At 39.4% G+C, this 22,246-nt stretch overlaps 1 protein-coding gene across 1 annotated transcript in view; it reads right to left on the bottom strand.

The window, feature by feature from the left end:
• AKAP10 (A-kinase anchoring protein 10) overlaps window positions 1-22,246 on the bottom strand; it is a 92,934-nt gene that overhangs the window by 1,789 nt on the left and 68,899 nt on the right. Inside the window, exons 11-14 of the mRNA XM_021694615.1 lie at window positions 16,251-16,360; window positions 13,002-13,084; window positions 4,647-4,699; window positions 3,914-4,009 (exon numbers count right to left, since the gene is read on the bottom strand). Coding sequence (XP_021550290.1) covers window positions 3,914-4,009; window positions 4,647-4,699; window positions 13,002-13,084; window positions 16,251-16,360 — 342 coding nt within the window. The remainder of the gene's footprint in view (window positions 1-3,913; window positions 4,010-4,646; window positions 4,700-13,001; window positions 13,085-16,250; window positions 16,361-22,246) is intronic.

The raw sequence follows: 22,246 nt of genomic DNA, 5'->3' as shown, positions 1-22,246 counted from the left end.
AGGATGTCTTACGTTCATATATAATCATGGAATGAGAATCAGAAGGGGATCTTATGAGACTATCCTGTCCAATTTCTCCGATCTACTGATGAGGAAATAAGACTTGGAAAAGGAAAGTAACTTGCAAAAGGTCACATATGTGCATTAAAAGTGGAATGAACAAGTTCTGTTTAGCCTAGCACTTTTTCCATACCAATATGCAGCGGATCCCTGAGGATGGGCAGGACAGAGATCTTAGCCAGCCAAAGAGAAGGGCTAGCAAGCTTAAAAAACAAAATACAGCAAAATATATCTGTATATCCTAAAAATAAAAAGCACATGGTAATAAAATCTGAACAATGAAAAGCCTTAATTTTATTGTTTTAATTTTTTTTTTAAGAATTTTTTATTTATTCATTTGAGACAGAGAGATACAGAGAGAAAGAGAGAGAGTAGGAGCAGTGGGGAGAGGCAGAGGGAGAGGGAGAAGCAGACTCCCTGCTGAGCAGGGAGCCCAATACGGGGCTCGATCCCAGGACCTGGAGATCATGACTTGGGCCGAAGGCAGACACTTAACCATCTGAGCCACCCAGGTGCCCAAGCCTTAATTTTAAATATTTGCTTTCTAAAATGGTGCCTAAAAGGACATTTTTATATCGTTAAACATTTGCTCCTCAAAGATAATGGGGAATCACAAACTCATACACCTTTATCTTGCTCTTTGCCATTTTAGGTTTGCCTGAGCCAGTGAAGATAATTATAGATACAAATTATCACCCTTACACAGAAAAGAGGATAGAATCTGCACAAGTGAACAGAACTTTGGTGTGAATCAGCTCAGTATAAAGTTCAAAATTAAACCAAGTTCTGGTAATGACAGTTCTCAGAGTAAACAGTTGGCAAAGAAAGGGGGATGCTGGGCCTCAATCTAAATGCAAGCCCTCTGAACTACTGTGGGTTATGTGGGATGTCATCTGAATGTATTTAATTCTGATTCCCAATTTTTGTTAATGTAAATAAGAGATGAGTAGTTTAATGCCTTCATAAGGAACATGAGTTAGAGAAAGTTAGAACTGCTGAGGGGGCGGCTGAGTGGCTCAGTCATTAAGCGTCTGCCTTCAGCTCAGGTCATGGTCCCAGGGTCCTGGGATCGAGCCCGCATCGGGCTCCCTGCTCTGCGGGGAGCCTGCTTCTCCCTCTCCCACTCCCCCTGCTTGTGTTTCCTCTCTTGCTGTGTCTCTCTCTGTCAAATAAATAAATAAAAATCTTAAAAAAAAAAAAAATGCTGAGGAAACTGGGAATGTCTGGCTTGAAGAGAGGATCCGTAGTGATGTCCCCTCTTTCAATCCCGGTATTGGTAATTCATCTGATCTCTTTTCCCCTGCCTCCCCCCACCCCCAGTTAGTTTTGTTAGAGGTTTATCAATTTAATTGGTCTTTTTAAAGAGCCAGATTTTGACTTTTCTCTATTATCTATGTAATTGATATTCACACTTTTTTTAAAAGCCCAACATAGGGCTTGAACTCATGACCCTGAGATCAAGAGTCGGATGCTTAACTGAATAAGCCCCAAGTACTCCGGATATTGAATTTTATCTTTAATATTTCCTTCTTTCTTTGAATTTAATTTACTCATTTCCTAGTTTAAGACAGAAGACTGAAAACTTTTTTTTTGTCTATTTAACATTTAATGCTATAAATTTCCTTCTAAGGACTGCTTTAGCAGTATTCCACAAATACTGTTGTATTTTCTTTCTTTTTTTTTTTTAAAGATTTTATTTATTTATTTGAGAGAGAGAATGAGATAGAGAGCATGAGAGGGGATAGGGTCAGAGGACGAAGCAGACTCCCTGCCGAGCAGGGAGCCCGATGCGGGACTCGATCCAGGGACTCCAGGATCATGACCCGAGCCGAAGGCAGTCGCTTAACCAACTGAGCCACCCAGGCGCCCTGTATTTTCATTTTAATTCAGTCCAAAGTATTTTCTAACTTCCATTTTGATTTCTTCTTTGACCAATGGAAGACTAAGAAGTATGCTGTTTAATTTCCAAATACTTGGGGGATTTTCCACATATCCTTCTGTAGTTGACTTCTTGTTTAATTCCTTTGTGGTGAGAAAATAGACTGTATGATTTCAATCCTTATAATTTATTTATTTAATTTTTTAAAGATTTTATTTATTTGACAGAGAGAGACACAGTGAGAGAGGGAACACAAGCAGGGGAAGTGGGAGAGGGAGAAGCAGGCTTCCCACAGAGCAGGGAGCCCGATGCGGGGCTTGATCCCAGGACCCTGGGATCATGACCTGAGCTGAAGGCAGACGCTTAATGACTGAGCCACCCAGGCGCCCCTCAATCCTTGTAATTTATTGAAACTTGTTTTATGGCCCAGAATATGGTATATCTTGATAAGTGTTCTATGTGTAGACCAAAAGAATATGTACTCTGCTGCTGCTGAATGCACTTTTCTATAAATGTCTCTTAGGTCAAGTTGGTTGACATTGTTGTTGAATCCATTACTGAGACAGGGCTGTTGAAATTTTCAACAGTCATTATGGATTTGTGTATTTTCCTTATAGTTCTATCAGTTTTTGCTTTGTGCGTTTTCAAGCTGTTATTGGATGCATACACATTTAGGATTCTTGATGTCTTCTTGATGAACTGACCTTTCATATAAAATGTCCTTTTTGCCTGGTAATATTCCTTGTTTTGAAGTGAACTCTGACTTGTAATATAGGCAGTCCAAATTACTTTATGTCTGCATGGTATATCTTTCCCATTCTTTTACTTTTAGCCTATGTCTTTATATTTAAAGTGGGCTTCTTACAGATAGCAACTAAGTAGGTTCTGCCATTAAGTATCTAATCAGACAATCTCTGTTTTTAACTAGACTATTCAGACCATTTACATTTAATGTGGCAATTAATATGATTTCATTTAAACCTACTATCTGGCTATTTGTCTTTCATTTGTCCCACAGGATTCCTTCTTCTCTTCCCCCCTTTTCTTGAGTTCTTTTGTATTCAGTATTTTTTTTAGGGTGTGGTTTCTATAGATGGCGTTTTCTCCTGATTGTGGGTTAAGTTTTTCTGCTTCCTTGCATACCCAGTAATACAGTGGATGGCAGACACTGTTATTTTTATACTGTTGAGTGCTGAACTTCATTGTGTTCCTTTAAAGAGGGTTGGCCTTTGTTCTGACATGCAGTTGTTACTTAAAGAGCAGTCTGATCCTTTCCAAAAGTTGCTTTTAAGCTTGGATAAGGTGCTTTACTCTAGGGCTAATTTAGCTCCAGTGGTAAGGCATAATGTTTCTGAGGACACTACCCAATGTCTTGTACAAGATCTATTCCACACTGGTCAGTAGGGATGTGACCTATTCCTAACCCCATGTTTCAGGAATTGCTCAGCCTACTAATTTCTGGTACTTTTTTTCCTCCCCATGGGCATTTTCACCCAATACATGTATAGATCAGTATTTGGCCAAGGACTTCAAGGGACCTCCATAAGGAGATAAACTCTAGAGCTTTCTTTCTGTGAAGCTCCTTTTCTGGTATCCTGCTCTGACTTCTAGACACCTTGGGCTATCCAAACTTTGATTTCTGACTCCTTAATTCAGCAACACTATGAACTCTGTTAGGCTCTCCCATCCCTGCACTTTGAAAACTGCTTCTAGGCAGTGAGCTAGGGATCGTGTCAATGTTACCCTTCTTTCAAGGATTACAGACTTCTACTGCCTGTTGTCCATTATCTGGAAATAGTTGTTTCATTTAGTTTGTTAGTTACCTAGTTGTTCATGATGAGAGGTCAGTTTCTAGAGCAGCTAATCCTTCAAAGGCAGAGGAATGTCCCTTATGTCCTTTTTAATTTTTATATATCTGGAATGTAATTCTTCTCAGTTTTATGCAAGCTAGATCAGAACACAAGTCATCCTTACCTTTGTAGACTTCTCTAAAGGTTGATCATATTGTGCCTGTTGCATAACATCACTGACTATCATTTTAGCAATCTTCCAAGCTAGTTCTTCTTGGGCCTAAAACAAAACAAAAAAAACCCCAATTCAACTGTTGATAATGGTTATTCATTAGAAAAATCAAGACTTATATTATCAGTGCTCTAACACAACTATATATGCATATCATGTCTACTTCTTTGGATAAGAAGCACATTCCATGTATGAACGGACCTGGACCACCTTCTGGCTACACTACATTAACATGCTGTTCATGCACTGTCTTCTAGGGTCAGCTACTGGGTACCCAACATCATGACTATTTTCATGTTAGATGATCAAAACAAAAATTTTTCTTTTTCCACTCACATCTCTCAATGTACTTAACTAACTAGTCAAAAAGCAAGCCTCTTCTGAAAACTGACAGTGAGGAAGGAAACATTTGAGCGTTTTGTTTCTACTGACGCCTGCTGGTTGATGAAAACTTGAAGGCATGGATATTTTTCAGTGGCCAGAGTCTCTGAACTAAAGATCCTGCACTGCCCCATGAGGCAATTGTTAGATGCTAAATAGGGCCCGCCCTTTCTTGTTACATCCTGGATAAAAGAGCAATGTGCCACACCACTTAAACATGGGAACTAAAGAAAAACTTGAAACCTTACTTACACAAGGTGCCACTTATAAACAGGAATTTCTTTACACTAAAAGTAGACTTTACCTCGTCAGTATTTCCTTGCACCCATTTCTTCATAGCTTGTGAGAACATGAATCCTAGTAAACAAAACCAAAACTGAATGTAGATTTCTTGCACAATTTTACATTTAAAAAGTGCTCTCATTCAAAAGCTACTTCAGAAATGGATATTCTTTTTTTGTACAATCTCATCTAAAACATTAAGGAATATTACCATTAATCAAAACTGATTATCTCCATTAACAAGTATTTAACTTGCAAACACCATGGTTCAAAAGACTGAAAGGCTGTTTCAGAGTTCTGGACTTTTCTTTCTTTTATTCTCCTCTATCATCTAGTGTTAGATTTTCAGCAAACATTAAGCGAGCAAAAGAAAACTGTGACCAGCATTTGGTCTTAGGTAAGAATCTAGCAATACATCAGGAGATATCAATCTACTTGCTATATATCCAAACTTTTCAGACCAGCTCCTACACAAAAGGGCTTCCAGTAGAGATTACACTGTTAATGCTCAATCTCTGGTCTGTATAAATTAGCTGGGTAAGAGCAGAGTTTTAAATAGCCATGGCACACCTCACTCTCCTAGGAGATACGCAAAAACCTATCCACATCTGTACTCAGGTGCTGAGGAATCACCAGGACATAGGCTAGTCACTTTTTCCATGAAGGAAATACACAGCTTATCCTTTCATTAACACAAATAGGCTCCTGTCCTAACTCTGCTTTAAATCAAATGGTTGGTAGATTATTTCTTAGGCAAGGTCCTTATTAATTCAATGGCTGGATTAGAAGTAAAAATAGCATTCATGAAAAGTACAAAACCTGGATCCATTCCCTAATTTTCAGTATTAGCTAAAAGTCTGAATACTGGTCTAGTTAAACTTTATGGCCAAGCAGTCAACAGGGGCCACAACATTACATGTTCCGCCTAAAGTTGCAAATGGCTGTTGAATTGCCCACTTGCTGCTTCCTCTTCAGGCTCACCCAAAGAGTCACACTGTTGACAGTCTCCTACTTGCTTAACACTCTCTCTCCTTTTCAATACCTACATGTTTGACTCCTTTCTGTGCATTCCTTCCTCCTTTAATAGAGAACTTCTCCAGGACCCCATTCCCCAGCCTTCTTTTCTCCTTCAACATATATTCTTTGGGGTATCTCATCCCCTCCTGTGACTTTAACTTCCTTCCAAATGTAAATAATCAAAAAACTTGTCCTTGGGTGTTAAATTCATACTTACAAATTATCCTAAGGTGTCTCAAACTTAATGTGATCCAAACTGAGCTCGTCTGTTTCCTACCTACTCTTTTTTCTTATATCCTCTATATCTCAGAATTTAATTTAATCCTTTATTAAAAATTCACATCATAAATTTTCACCCAGAGAACCCAAGTTAAAAAACTCAATCCACTGGGACACCTGGGTGGCTCAGTCGGTTAAGCCTCTGCCTTCGGCTCAGGTCATGATTCCAGGGTCCTGGGATCGAGTCCACATCGGGCTCCTTGCTCAGCAAGGAGTCTGCTTCTCCCTCTGCCTGCCTCTGTCTCTCTCTCTGATAAATAAATAAAATCTTAAAAAAAAAAAAAAACTCAATCCACCTTCTTCATTTACTCTTTATATGAAATCTGTCACCAAATTCCACTTTGAATGCAATCTCTTGAATTGCCCTTTCCAAGTCTTAGAAATCTGACCTAATTCCTGCTAGCACTACCTACCTTCAAATCCTCTTCTTCAATCTACATTACTAGCTAATTCTACTACCTGACTGGTTTCTCTGATACCAATTCATTCCTGTACCCACTGCCAGAAAAATGCATCTAGTTAGTACTCTGCTAATGCTGGGGGGCACCTGGCTGGCTCAGTGGGTGGAGTGTGTGATTCTTGACCTCTGGGCTGTAAGCTTGAGCCCCACGTTGGGTGTAAAGATTACTTAAAAATAAAATCTAGGGGCGCCTGGGTGGCTCAGTAGGTGAAGCATCTGCCTTCGGATCAGGTCATGATCCCAGGGTACCGGAATGGAGCCCTGCATGGGGGCTCCCTGCTCAGCAGGAAGCCTGCTTCTCCCTCTCCCCCTCTGCCTCCGCCCCTCCCCCCTCATGCTCTCACTTGCAGGTTCTCTCTGTCTCAATAAATAAATAAATAAGCTTAAAAAAAAAAAAAAAGGAAAAAGAAAAAGAATCCCTGGGGCGCCTGGCTGGCTCAGTCGTTAAGTGTCTGCCTTTGGCTCAGGTCATGATCCCAGGGTCCTGGGATCAAGCCCTTCATTGGGCTCCCTGCTCCGCAGGAGGCCTGCTTCTCCCTCTCCCACTCCCCCTGCTGTGTTCCCTCTCTCGCTGTCTCTCTGTCAATAAATAAAACCTAAAAGGAATCCCTAATACTTACATGACAGGAACCCAGGCTTCTTACTACAACACGCCAGGGCTTTCACAACGTAAGTGCAATTTCATCTCCCACCACTGTATCCAAGCACTAGGACTAGCCACTACACATGCTCACGACATCTTTTACAATTCCTTGTTATACTTTCTCCTAATGGATTAGAATGCAACTTTTTTTTTTTTTGAAAAGATTTATTTTAGAGAGCGAGAGTATGTGTGCACATGCACAAGAGCGGGGGCGGGGGGGAGAGGGAGAGAGAGAATCTCTAGCAGACTCCCAGCTGAGCATGGAGCCAGACCCGGGGCTTGAACTCATGACCCTGAGATCATGGCCTGAGCCGAAATCAAGAGTTGGATGCTTAACCAACTGAGCCACCCAGGCACCCCTGAATGTAAATTTTAAAATTACTTTGCTTGCCCCGAAAGCGAAGTTCTCATACTCTCAGAAGCCTCTGAGATACAGTCTCAAAACTCAACCTTTTCCTCTGTGCTCTATCAGTATTTCAAAACCCAAACTGAAACTATAGGCTAGTAAATGATGAACATTCTTGCAGCTATCCTCAGCAAGGGAGGAGAAGCAGCAGAACTGAATTGTCACAACAGTATTCTGAGCCAAAGCCCCAAGATTGCTATTAATCTGCTCTGTGAACCCTAACAAATTATAATTTCCCGGATCTTCAACTGCTTCCTTTGCAGAATAAGGAGGTAGTGTCCATAGAGGTTGCTAAGAAATCTCCGTTTACTTGGGGTCTGTGAAAGCTTGGGAATAGGGTTCTGTGAGTATCCTCAGAATAATAATCTGGATAAGAAAACGGAGTGTCTGTGTCAGTTCAAAAAATAATACTTTTCTTAAATTAAATAAATACGATCCATAATCTTACTACCTAGATAGTCTCTGCAGAAATTCCTCTAGATTAATTAATTAAATCAACAAATAGTTAATTAATGCCTATCATGTGGCAGGCATAATTTTAGAATCAGGGAATACAGTGCCAAGTAAGATAGACAAAATCCCTGCTCAGAGAGGTGATATTATACTCATGGAAGAGAAATAGATGATAAATAAGTATGCAAATAAATGAGTAAGATCATATCAGACAGTGCTAAGAAAATAAAGAACTAGTATGTTAGCGGTACAGATGAGATGAGATCATGTGGGCTGGGAAGTCCTCTGAACAGAATACTTGCCATGAGAAAGAGCTCATGAAAGCCATGGCAGGGGGAACAGCAAATGAAGAGGCCCTAACAGAGAAGGGACCTCAAAAAAAAAAAAAAGGAGATTCTACTTAGATCCTAGTCCATGAAGCAGAGAGTGGTGCAAGGCAAGGTTGTAGAGGCAGGCAGGGAACATTCATAGGTCACAGCAGAGAGGCGATCCAAAGCTATGGGAGAAAAGATAGTTGGGTAATTAAGCAGTAAAGCATGTAGGGTAAGAAAATTTAAAAAGTAGAGGAAAAGGTATAATGAAAAGTAGAAGGCGTCTCCCTCTTCTCAGCCTTAAACTATGTTACAAGCTTTGTGTATCCTTTCAGGAAATATATGTATATTCTTCTAAAAATATCATATACAAGATCACCTATGATGTATTCTAATCAAAAGGTGTAACTCAAATCGACTTTAGGTACAAATCCCAGTTTACAAGAAACACAGATAAGAAAGGAATAAGCTGAATAGTATAACCAGGAAAATCCAGAAGACTGGCCATTTTACAGAATAACTAGCATGATAGGCTTGCGAAGTCAGGGTCATAAAAGAGGGACTAAGCTAGATTCAAATAAACTCAGAGTACACCTTACTTGTATCCTTAGCATATAGCATCATCTCTGGCCTTCTGAGTAGTGAATCGAATCTGCTGGCTCCTGTATTAGGTCATTTACGTACCACAAAAATACATGACTGAAAGACATGTCTGGACAGCTAAAGGAAGCACTGGGATATATGGCTGCAATTACTCAAACTGCAGAAATTACTATTAATTACTTTATGTAGGCATGTCTCAATTACATTAATAATGCAAGTAACTTGATGGATAAGCCTGCTGGTAGATATATAATCCTGTTGCCTCTACCTTCAAACCCAACCCAAGTCTGACCATTCTTCCATGACCTAAATCACGACCACTATCATCATCCTTTCCTTAGACCATGGCAAGAATGTTGTTTCCCTGCTTCTCCTCTTAACCCCACATTCTGTTTTCCAAACAGCTGCCAAAGCCACACCTTTAAAACATGAATCACATCCTGGTACTCCCCTTGTTCCAACTTCTAACACTTTCAACATCCTACCATGGTCTGTGAGAACCCTCCCAATCTTACTCGCCTCCTCCACTCATCCCTCTGCTCACTTGTCTTCAGCCACACTGGTCTTGCTGCTGCCTGATCACGCTGGACTCTTAAGCTTCTTGTTCTTGTTCCTCCTGCCGAGAACCCCTTCCTGCAGATCTTGCCAGGGCTTACTCCCCCATTTTGCCCAGGTCTCTACTCAAAATGCAACTTCCTCAGTGAGACCTTTCTTGACAACCATTTTTTTTTTTTTTTTTAAGTAGGCTTCATGCTCAGCGTGGAGCCTGACGTGGGGCTTGAACTCACGACCCTGAGATCGAGACCTGAGCTGAGATCAAGAGTTGGACGCCTGACTGAGCCACCCAGGCACTCCTCCAGACAACCACTTTTATTTTTTTCTTTTAAAGACTTTATGTTTACTTATTTTAGGGAGAGAGAACGTGAGTAGGGGGAGGGGGAGAGGGAGAGAGAGAATCCCAAGGAGACTCCACACTGGGCGCAGAGCCTGATGTGGGGCTTGATCTCTCGACCCTGAGATCATGACCTGAGTCAAAGTCAAGAGTGAGACGCTCGGGGTGGCTGGGTGGCTCAGTTGCTGGGCGTCTGCCTTCGGTCTGACCCGGGGCATGATCCCGGGGTCCTGGGATCGAGCCCCACATCGGGCTCCCTGCTCCGTGGGAAGCCTGGTTCTCCCTCTCCCACTCCCCCTGCTTGTGTTCCTTCTCTTGCTGTCAAATAAATAAAAAAATCTTAAAAAAAAAAGAGTCAGACGCTCAACCAAATGAGCCATCCAGGCACCCCTGACAACCACTCTTAAAACAGAACTTCCGGGGTGCCTGGGTGGCTCAGTCGTCTGCCTTCGGTTCAGGTCATGATCCCAGGGTCCTGGGATCGAGCCCTACATCGGGCTCCCTGCTCCGCGGGAAGCCTGCTTCTCTCTCTCCTACTCCCCCTGCTTGTGTTCCCTCTCTCGCTGTCTCTCTCTGTCAAATAAATAAATAAAATCTTAAAAAAAAAAAAAAAAAAAACCAGAACTCCCTACTATTCTGGTACGTGCACCCCAATGTTTATAGCAGCAATGTCCACAATAGCCAAACTGTGGAAAGAGCCAAGATGTCCATAGAGAGATGAATGGATAAAGAAGATGTGGTATATATATACAATGGAATATTATGCAGCCATCAAAAGGAATGAAATCTTGCCATTTGCAACGATGTGGATGGAACTGGAGAGTGTTATGCTGAGCGAAGTAAGTCAATCAGAGAAAGACAGGTATCATATGACCTCACTGATACGAGGAATTCTTAATCCCAGGAAACAAACTGAGGGTTGCTGGAGTGGTGGGGGGTGGGAGGGATGGGGCGGCTGGGTGATAGACATTGAGGAGGGTATATGCTATGGTGAGCGCTGTGAATTGTGGACGACTGTTGAATCACAGATCTGTACCTCTGAAACAAATAATACATTATATGTTAAAAAAAAAAAAGAAGATAGCAGGAGGGGAAGAATGAAGGGGGGGAAATCGGAGCGGGAGATGAAGCATGAGAGACTACGGACTCTGAAAAACAAACTGAGAGTTCTGGAGGGGAGGGGGGTGGGAGGATGGGTTAGCCTGGTGATGGGTATTAAAGAGGGCACGTTCTGCATGGAGCACTGGGTTTTATACGCAAACAATGAATCACGGAACACTACATCAAAAACTAATGATGTGATGTATGGTGATTAACATAACAATTAAAAAAAAAAAAAAAAGAACTCCATACTATTCTTATATTTTTATATATAAACACACACACACACCCCCAGAGTATTTATCTGTTTAATGTCTCTTCCACTATAATGTGAGCTCCACAAGGGCTAGAAATTTCATTTTCTTCTCAGAATTTAGAACCACAGATGGATAGAGCAGGCACTCATATTTTAGAGTGAATGAATAAATGAATAATATGAAGAGATTGAATAAACAGAATGAGCAGAGATAGTGTCTGGGGAAAAAAGTTTCTTGTATATCTTTAGCTACTAACTACATATCTTAATTCCTATATATACTAAAAAAAAAAAAAAAAAAACCTGCAAGCACCCACACCTATAGAGAGGCAGCACTTCTTCATGAGATGTCAGAGGAATAAGACCAGCTTTTTAAAAAATTAATGAGCTCAGAGATTCTCTTAATACTGGAGATGTCACTGTCTTCACAGAGCCGGCTGAGGACGACGTGGAGCCCTTCCTGGCCAATCCCCCACAGAGCTTGTCCAGCACTTCCTCTGCTCCAAGGCTACCAGGAACCTCTTCCTCCTATTCATGTTTTACCCAATAAAAGACGCTACTAGACTCTAAGTTTCTTAATGGCAGGATCTGTATCTTCTAATCCACCCAGTGAATATGAGTGCACAGAGGCACTAAAAAATTATTTACTGAATGAACTGTGTAGACTTCTTTCAGTCTTTAAACTTTCCTGACCATGTACTTCAGACTTCTTTGACAAAACAGGAAATAAAATCAATTACTTAAATAAACTAATAAGGTGAAGTAGGTAACAGGCCCTTTTTTGGTCTAAATTATTTCAACAATTTTTGCATTTTTTGCTTACTCTGTCAATGTATATCTGACCCCAAAATAGACTGCTCATCAACATAAAGTGGTGTGATTCATTACTCAAACAATAGTTGCATTAAAAAATAAACATAATATGAGGCACCTGGCTGGCTCAGTCAGTAGAGGAGCATGCAACTCCTGATCCTGGGGTCGTGAGTGTGAGCCCATGTAGAGTTTACTTAAAAAAAAAAATTTAAAAATACACATAATAGGAATGCAGTCCTACTAAATTTAATAGGAAGATTAACAATAGCTCTTAATTTTAAACACACTTACCAAAATAGAACATTTTTTTCTCTAAAAAATTTTTTTAAAGATTTCATTTATTTGAGAGAGAGCAAGAGTGCATGCAGACAAGTGGGGGGGGGAGGGGCAGAAGAAGAGGGAGAAGCAGACTCCCTGCTGAGCAGGGAACCTAATGTAAGGCTTGATGCCAGGACCCTGAGATCATGATCTGAGCCAAAGGCAGATGCTTAACTGACTGAGCCACCCAGGTGCCCCTGGAGTATTTTCTTCTTACAAAAGTTAGTATCGTTTACTCAAGACAATACTGTCAATCCAATCACACTGAAAAATTTCTAGATCCCAAGTGAATGGATCCACATTGCTTTCCAAAATCTTCCTGTGTAGACCAACTGTTTGGAAGTTGAGATCAGTCACAAATAACGTTCTTGTCAAAAAAGACGTATATGTTTAACTCTTGCAGTTGACTGAGCACTCTCCTGCTGATTAAACAAAGGATTTGAATTTCAACCTATTAATATTTTCCACAAATATTTCATAATAACTTTTAGCAAATTAGAGGAAATTTAATGAACTAAGGGTCTCAAGATAAATGCTAAGTCCAACCTGGGCTGGGTATTCATCATCTTTAATAGAAAGGTGACAAACATTCTTTCATAAAGATGTGCTTCTGTAATGGTAAAGCAAGTTCATGAACTTTCGTTCAGAAAGACTGTATACAGACACAACCACATGTAGCCCTTGGACTCAGCCGTGATTTAAACACAAGTGAGAGACAAGCAGTTACTTCATAAAATAAATGGTTTAAACCTTAATGATCCTTCACTTAAAGTCAATGACTAACGTTGAGTGAAGGCTTAACATGGAGTATAAAACACCACAAACCTTTTGATTTCTTTACGTCAGGTTCAGGCTCAGATTCTCGGATGAATTGCCCCAAGTCACTTACTCTTCCAAATGTCATCTTCCTAAATAAGTACAAAAAGAACATAATTTCTAACAACCAATTTTAAATTAAGGAAAGAACCCCCCCCCAAACAAGGAAAGAAAGATTCCATTCTTAAGCATCTCATCTAAATCTAGAAGCTAGAAATACAACGTATAGCTAGCTCATGTTATTCAAAGCAAGGCTTATTTCAAATAGAACTATCCCCAAAGAAGCAAAATAATCTTTAATTCAATGTAATTCCATTCAAAATCCCAAAAAGGTTTATGAAACATGATGGGTGAAGAGGCAGCTCACAATTCTAAAATTTACACAGAAGAGAAAAGGCATAAAATAAAAATAGCCAAGATAATTTTGTAAAAGAGATAAAAAGGTAGGAACCTGCCCTAGATCAAAATGTGTATTATAAAGCTGGAGTAATTATATACAATAATTAAACATGCTATAAAGCTATAACAACATAAAAAAGTTAAAAGGCAAAGAACACAGTGAAAGATCTTATTTAACAGATATTATTCATCAATAATAAATATTAAAAAACATACAGAATTCCAACAAGTCACTAAGAAATCATACAACAGAAAAACATAAATAGGAGGCGAATAGTCAATTCATAAAAACCTGAACAACCAGCAAAATGCCAAAAGAAGCTTAATCTCATGAGCAGTAGTCCAGATTGGTAAAAAATCAAACATTTGAGGTTATTTAGTGTCAATAAAGATGTGGGGAAAATTAGTATCTTTATTAATGGGGGGTAAGAATGCAAAATATACAGATCTTTTAAAGGTAAATCGGTAAGATCTATTAAAATTTAAAATCTGCTTCTTTTTTTTTTTTTTTTTTTTAAAGACTTTATTTATTTATTTATTTGAGAGAGAGGATGAGAGGAGAGAGAGAGAGCACATGAGAGGGGGGAGGGTCAGAGGGAGAAGCAGACTCCCCGCCGAGCAGGGAGCCTGCTTCTCCCTCTCCCACTCCCCCTGCTTGTGTTCCCTCTCTCGCTGTGTCTCTCTCTGTCAAATACATAAAATCTTTAAAAAAAAAAATAAAATAAAATAAAATCTGCTTCTTGGTATAAGTGAATAAAAGGAAGTCTTTTGCTACTCTGTGTGTAACAGTGAAAAACTGCAAGCAACTTAAATACTCATCAATACCAAAGGGCCAAACAGTGGTCACGGTTATGAGCTATAATTAATATTATATATAATATACTACAACATAGTCAAAAGACATAAATCTGTATAGATTAACAAAGAAAAATCTCCAAAACTCACTGTGAATGAAAGCACAAGATACCGAATAAAGTATGGTATCAATTACACAAATATAAGCAAACAAAAATACATACTGTAACATAACAGTGATTATCCTGAGTAGGAAGGGGACAGAATGAGCATTGGTGTGTGACCAAAGGGGACATTAGCCTTATCTATCAATTTAATTTTTATAAGAGATTAATGTATTTGTAATTAAAAGTTAAGTAGGAAAAGAAACTGTGATGCCTATGTATTATTTCACTCTGAGCACAGTGGGTCTTATTTTAGGGCTATTGTTCCTAGTAAGTCATCATTTCACATGTGGTTGCAATACACCAATGGATACAAATTTGTCTGCCTTGAGAAAAATTTCAGGAAGATGCCAAACCATAAAGCTAAAACAAACACTGAAAACCATCTTTAAACATTATTTCTCTATTTCTTTTTTTTTTTTTTAAAGATTTTTTATTTATTTATTCATGAGAGACAGAAACAGAGGGAGAAGCAGGCTCCCAAGGAGCAGGAAGCCCGATGCGGGACTCGATCCCAGGACCCTGGGATCATGACCTGAGCCGAAGGCAGACGCTTAACCATCTGAGCCACCCAGGCGCCCTATTTCTCTATTTCTGACCCATTTTCTACAGTATCTGTTAAAATATATTTATTTTACACACACAAAAAACTTACAGAAGTAAAACATTTTGCAACTGACAGACTGTCTTAAGTAAGGTTTTAAGTAAATGAACCAACCATTCCCTAATAAATATAATCTTTGGTAATTAATCATGCAGGCTTACTGTCCACCATTTCCTAAAAGACGAGCTAAAGATTACAACACTGACTGAGCTGTAGTGTGCTTTTTGAAGACAATGTAGTCAAACAGCCCTTTATTTACTTCTGAGTGCTTTCCAGGATTCCTTGGTCTCCCAAGTATCACTGTTACTTTCTGACAAAATCAATTAAACATGTTGAAATCCCTTTTTCATGGTGATGCCAGGACTGCGGTTGGGGTTGGGGTAGGGTAATTAAGAATTTACACAGGTTTATAGGCTCATCAAGCCATCTTTAGTAAAGAGGAAGTGATTTTATGATTTGATCTGTGGTAAATGCTGGCAAATGGCATATGCTATGAACTGATGTCTTTTTGTTACAGGATAAAATAAACACCCAATCCTTAAATACAAAGAAATAATTGTATTCCATTTTCAAGTATTAGTTATACAGTCTGTAATAAATGATGCTGCCATATTTGTACTTTATTTTTATTTTTGATTTTAAGAGAGACTTTGAAATAGCTAACATATGAACCAAATGAAATATGGCAAGAGATATAGCCTAAAACATATCACATACATATGATACTCATCAACCTTGTCTAGTGTGGTAGAATGATGATGGTAATGATATTTATGGAGTGTTTACTAGATATCCGGCATGGTTTTGAATGCTTTTCATGTACCTCATTTAATCCCCTAAACAACCCAATGAAGTGGAGATGAAAACACCGAGACAGAGAAGTTAAGTAGTTTGCCAGTAAGTGGCTGAGCCAAGATTAAAACCGAGGAAGTTGCTCCCGAGCCTCCACTCTCAACTGTGGTCTACTGTATACTATATATAAAAGTGCTGGGTATGTAACAGATTAGAAACAATTTTTAAATTTTATTATTATTATTTTTTAAATCTTATTTATTTGAGAGAGAGACAGCACAAGCAGGGGAGCGGCAGAGTGAGAGGGAGAAGCAGACTCCCCACTGAGCAGGGAACCCGATGTGGGACTCGATCCCAGAATCATGAGATCATAACCTGAGCTCAAGGCAGATGCCCAACCGACTGAGCCACCCAGGAGTCCCCAATTTTTAAATTTTAAATAAAAACATAAAAGATGCAAAACTCGGTAGACTTGTAAAAATTACAGACACTAGTTAAACTTACCCTGCGTATGTCCGCTGATACAAAGATTCTGGATCCAGACTCGCAGCATCCACAATTATCGCTTCATCAAAATTTTTCAGAATTTTAACACTGGCTTTTTTCATACTGGACTACAACAGAAATTGTAAAATTAACAGTATGTTATTCGGGAATCAAACAGTCCCAGGTTTGGATTATGACAGATTTTACAAAATCTTCAGTATTTGAAATACATGTAATTCTCACTCAACCCCATCATTATGGAGATGCTGAACAGCAACAATTCTGAAATGTAACCTCAATATACAACTACGGGAGGAAAGCACAGTATTACAATGTATAACATATGCATTTAATGCCAAATCTGTTTGTTTTCTTTATGATCTAAGTTCCAACAAATGTGCTATCTTCACAGGCATTACATTCCCAAGTGTGCAAGACTCGCATCCATCCAAACATATATAGCTTAGCTACCTTTTACAAATAAACATGAATACTTTTGATTTTCAGTGAGGCTATGTGACAGTGGAGAAGCTAAAGAAATCTTTCTAAAATGACCAGCTAGATGAGTGTAGTAAGTTCCCCTCCAGCATGTCATCTCCCACTCCTCATCCCACAAAAAAAGCAAGTCAGAATTGGTATTTCTATGAAATACCAGGGCCACGGGTTTTCCCAGATATTCCACCTCTAAAAACACAATTACAGACAGACTCAGTTCCACAAAATGACTAATAAACAAGATTATTATTCACTGTAGCATTGTTTAAAATAACAAAAGATGGGAACGTCCTTAATATCCATGACTAAGGGGCGCCTGGGTGGCTCAGCTGGTTAAGCGACTGCCTTCGGCTCAGGTCATGATCCTGGAGTCCCGGGATCGAGTCCCGCATCGGGCTCCCTGCTCGGCAGGGAGTCTGCTTCTCCCTCAGACCCTCCCCCCTCTCATGTGCTCTCTTTCTCATTCTCTCTCTCAAATAAACAAATAAAATCTTTAAAAAAAAAAAATCCATGACTAAGGTATAGGTTAAATTAATAAAATAAAAACTGAATAGACACTTATAGAACACACTCTACAGTGGGGGGGGGGGGTCTCTTTATGTGCCAGGAAGGGTAGATAATTAAAAAGAAAGAGGCAGGGGCGCCTGGGTGGCTCAGTCGTTAAGCATCTGCCTTCGTCTCAGGTCATGATCCCAGGGTCCTGGGATCGAGCTCCACGTCGGGCTCCCTGCTCGGCGGGAAGCCTACTTCTCCCTCTCCCACTCCCCTGCTTGTGTTCCCTCTGTCGCTGTGTCTCTGTCAAATAAATAAATAAAATCTTAAAAAAAAAAAAAAAAGAAGAAAGAGGCACCAAAATAAAGAAGAGAGAACACTTCTTTGAGGCCACTGTTAACTCAGATACCAAAACTGGACATCATAAGAAAAGAAAACTAAAGGTCAATCTCTTGTGAGTATAGATCCTAATACCAGCAAACAAGTCTAGCAACATATAAAAATAATTATATATCATGATCAAGTGAGATTTATCCCAGAAATGCAAGGTTGGTTTAACACCTGATAATGGGGCGCCTGGGTGGCTCAGTTGGTTAAGCGACTGCCTTTGGCTCAGGTCATGATCCTGGAGTCCCGGGATCGAGTCCCGCATCGGGCTCCCTGCTCAGCGGGGAGTCTGCTTCTCCCTCTGACCCTCCCCCCTCTCATGTGCTCTCTCTCTCTCTCTCTCAAATAAATGAATAGATAATCAAATAATGTAGTACAACTGTATCAAAAAGTAAACACCAAAACCCACATGACCATCTCAACTGATACAGAAAGAACATTTGACAAAATCCAACACCCTTTCATGATCCAAAAAAAAAAAAAAAAAAAATCCAACAAATTAGAAATAGAGGGAAATTTCCTCAACTTGATAAAAAGAATTTATGAAAAACCCATACCTAACATTATATTAAAAGATGAAAAACTGAAAGCTTTCCTCATGAGGTCAGGAATAAAACAAAGATGCCCACTTTCATCACTTCCATTCAACAAGGTACTGCAAGTTTAAGCCACGGCAATTAGGCAAGACAAGGAAATAAAAGGTACATTCAATGTAGACAGGTAGAAAGAAAACTATTTCTATTAACTGATGACACAATCTCATATATAGAAAATCCTAAAGAATCCACAAGAAAGGAGTGCCTGGGTGGCTCAGTTGGTTAAGCTTCTGCCTTTGGCTCAAGTCATGGTCCCAGGGTCCTGGGATTGGGTCCTGCATCGGGCTCCCTGCTCAGCGGGGAAGTCTACTTCTCCCACTGCCTCTCCCCCTTGGCTTGTGCTCTCTCTCTCTCAAATAAATTAAAAAAAAAAAAAGTATCCACAAGAAAACTATTAGAGTTAACAAAAGAATTTGGTAAAGTTACAAGGTACAAGATCAACACAAAAAGTTTATTTCCATGCATTACCAATGAATAAGAAAATGAAATTAAGAAAATAATTTTATTTATAATAACATCCAAAAGAATATTCAGGACAAAAATGACGCCAGGACATATAAGACTTGTACACTGTAACCTACAAAACAGTGATGAAAGAAATTAAAGACAGCTTAAATAATGGGATGACATCCCATGTTCAGGCTGGAAAAAGACTTAATATTGTTAAAATGGCAATACATCCCAAAGGAATCTACAGATTCAATGTAAACCCAATCCTAGAATTCTTATGGAACTGCAAGGGACCCAGAATAGCCAAAATAATCTTACAAATTGAAAAACACGAAGTTGGAGGACACACAGTTCCTGATTTCAAAACTTGCAAAGCTGTAGTAATCAAAACAATGTAGTATTGGCATAAGATACACGTAGATCAACATAGAACGGAGTGTCCAGAAATAAACCGGTGTATCTAAGGGCAAATGATTTTTGACAAAGATGCCAAGATCATTCAATTTACGTAAAAGAATAGTTTTGTCAATAAATGGTCCTGGGACAACTAGATATCCACATGCAAAAAATAAAGTTGGCCCTTATCTCATACAACATGCAAAACTAACTCAAAATGGATCAAAGGCCTAAAACTCTTAGAAGAAAACAGGTGGGCATGGGGAGTGACTGCTTAATGTTCCATTTGCGAGGTTTCCATTTGGGGTGATGAAAAAGTCTGGAACCAGATAGTGGTAATGGTTGCACAACACTGTGAATATACTAAATGTCACTGAATTAGACACTTATAACAGCTAACTTTATGTTAGGTGAATTTTACCACAATTATAAAAAATTGTATTTCTAGGGGCGCCTGGGTGGCTCAGTCGTTAAGCGTCTGCCTTCGGCTCAGGTCATGGTCCCAGGGTCCTGGGATCGAGCCCCGCATCGGGCGCCCTGCTCCGCGGGAAGCCTGCTTCTCCCTCTCCCACTCCCCCTGCTTGTATTTCCTCTCTCGCTGTGTCTCTCTCTGTCAAATAAATAAATAAAATCTTAAAAAAAAAAAAAAAATTGTATTTCTATACGTTTACAATGAAAATATGAGTGTAAGAAAAAAATTCCATTTATAATAGTATAAAAAAGAATAAAATACTTAGAACAAACTTAAGAAATACATAACTGATACTTGAAAACTACAAAATGTTATTGGAAGAAATTAAAGAAGATCTGAATAAATGAAAGGCATCAACTATGTTCATGGGTCAGAATATTTAATATTGTTAAGATGGCAATTCGTCCCAAATTGATCTATGGAACCAATGCACTCCCTATCAGAATCCTGGCTGGAGTCTTCGTAGAAGTTGACAGACTGATCCTTAAATGCATTTGAAAACTCCAGGGACCTCGAATAGTCAAAACAATCTTGAAAAAGAAGAACTAAGTTGGAAGACTCTCCCTTCCTTCCTGATTTCAAAACTTGTTACCCAAGCAAAGGTAACTAAGACAGAGTTAAACAGTTATCATTTGAGCTAACAATTCTACTTCTAGGTATATACACAAGAGAAATGAAAACCTATATCCACACAAAAACTTGTACAGCATTATTCATAATAACCAAAAGAGAGAAACAACCCAAATGTCCATCAACTGATGGATTAACAAAATGTGGTGTGTACAATGGAATATTATTTGGCCATAAAAAGGAATAAAGTTGTGGGGTGCCTGGGTCCCTCAGTCAGTTGAGCGTCGGACTCTTTTTTTTTTTTAAGACACAGTGAGAGAGGGAACACAAGCAGGGGGAGTGGGAGAGGAAGAAGCAGGCTTCCGGTGGAGGAAGGAGCCCGAGGTGGGGCTTGATGCCGGGACCCTGGGATCATGACCCAAGCCGAAGGCAGATGCTTAACGACTGAGCCACCCAGGTACCCCCTGAGCATCAGACTCTTGATTTTGGCTCAGGTCATGATCTCAGGATCCTGGGACCGGGCCTAGCATCAAGCTCCCTGCTCAGCAGGGAGTCTGCTTCTCCCTCTCCCTCTGCCCCCCCCCCGGCTCATGCTGTCTCTCTCTCTAAAATAAGTAATTTTTTTTAAACCAACAACAAAAACAAAAAAAGGAATAAAGTTCTGATACATGCTACACATGGATGAACCTTGAAAATAGCATGCTAATAAGTGAAAGCCTGTCTCAAAACCACACATCATATGGTTCCAATTATATGAAATGTCCAGAATAGGCAAATCTATAGACAGAAAGTAGATTAGTAGTAGCCTAGGGCTGGAAGAATTGGAAGATTTGGAGGGTATTAGTTAAAGGACACAGGGTTTCTTTCTTCGGTGAAAAACTTTTTAAATTGGCTGTAGTGACAGTTAAGGAACTCTATGAATATACTAAAACCACTAAATTATACAACATAAATGGGGGAATTGTATGGTATGTGAATTGTATCTCAATAAAGCTGTACCAAAAAAAGAAAGAAAGAAAAAAGAGCATATACAGAATGATTTCAATTATGTAACTATTCTGAATAGGTAACACTAACCTATACCATCAAAAGTCAGGATAGTAGCTATCCTGGCAGGGAGGACAGTGACTAGAAGAGGGCACAAGAGGGTTTATGACATACTGGTAATGTTGTGTTTTTTTATCTGAATGTTGGATACACAGATCAAGTCTGTTTATGAAAATTCTTCAAGCTACATATGATATATTGAGTTTTCCGTATATATATTAAACTTCAACCGAAAATGTAAAAATATGTTTTTAAGGTCAGCACCTAGACCTTTTAAGTGCTTAAATAACAACAAAACATTCTAGCCTATATCAAAAAACAAAATGGCAACCACATTCAGCAGGTCACTTGCCACATAAGCTAAATAGGAGGAAAACGTACTGAGGAGAGCCTTGTTGATGGTAATAAATAGTACTGTTGTATAAATTAAGAAAATTTATCCAAGGCCCTGTGTCAAAAAATCTGAAGTATTATTCATGTGTCAACAGTGTGATGAGAAAATAATTATGCTACATTATGGTGAAGAACACCAGACAGGGAATATGTTCTGCTTGTACACTTACTGTGTGATTTTTAATAAAATTAATTAACTTCTTTTTTTGTTTTTAAAGATTTTATTTATTTGACAGAGACACAACAAGAGAGGGAACACAAGCAGAGGAAGTGGGAGAGGGAGAAGCAGGCTTCCTGCTGAGCAGGGAGCCCAATGGGGGACTTGATCCCAGGACCCCGGGACCATGACCCGAGCCGAAGGCAGACGCTTAACAACTGAGCCACCCAGGCGCCCCAAAATTAGTTAACTTAATACCTTCCTAGATCTCTTCTCTCGGGGACAACCCATTTAAATGACCCAATTTGGGGGAGAATCAGATAAGGTTTGATACATGAAAGCACTCCAAAAAACCAAATAAGATTAAGGAAATATACAATGGCACTACAGTTCAAAATGAAACCAAAAGCTCTTTGGTGAAATACAATATTAAGAAAGAACTGGTTTTTTTTAAAAGATTTTATTTATTTATTTGACAGAGAGACACACAGCGAGAGAGGAAACACAAGCAGGGGGAGTGGGAGAGGGAGAAGCAGGCTTCCCACTGAGCAGGGAGCTC

This window comes from Neomonachus schauinslandi, chromosome 15, assembly GCF_002201575.2.
Source record: "Neomonachus schauinslandi chromosome 15, ASM220157v2, whole genome shotgun sequence".
In the NCBI taxonomy this organism is placed as follows: Eukaryota; Metazoa; Chordata; class Mammalia; order Carnivora; family Phocidae; genus Neomonachus; species Neomonachus schauinslandi.
The sequence above is the reverse complement of the archived record's forward strand: the minus strand, read 5'-3'. Positions and strand labels throughout refer to the sequence as shown.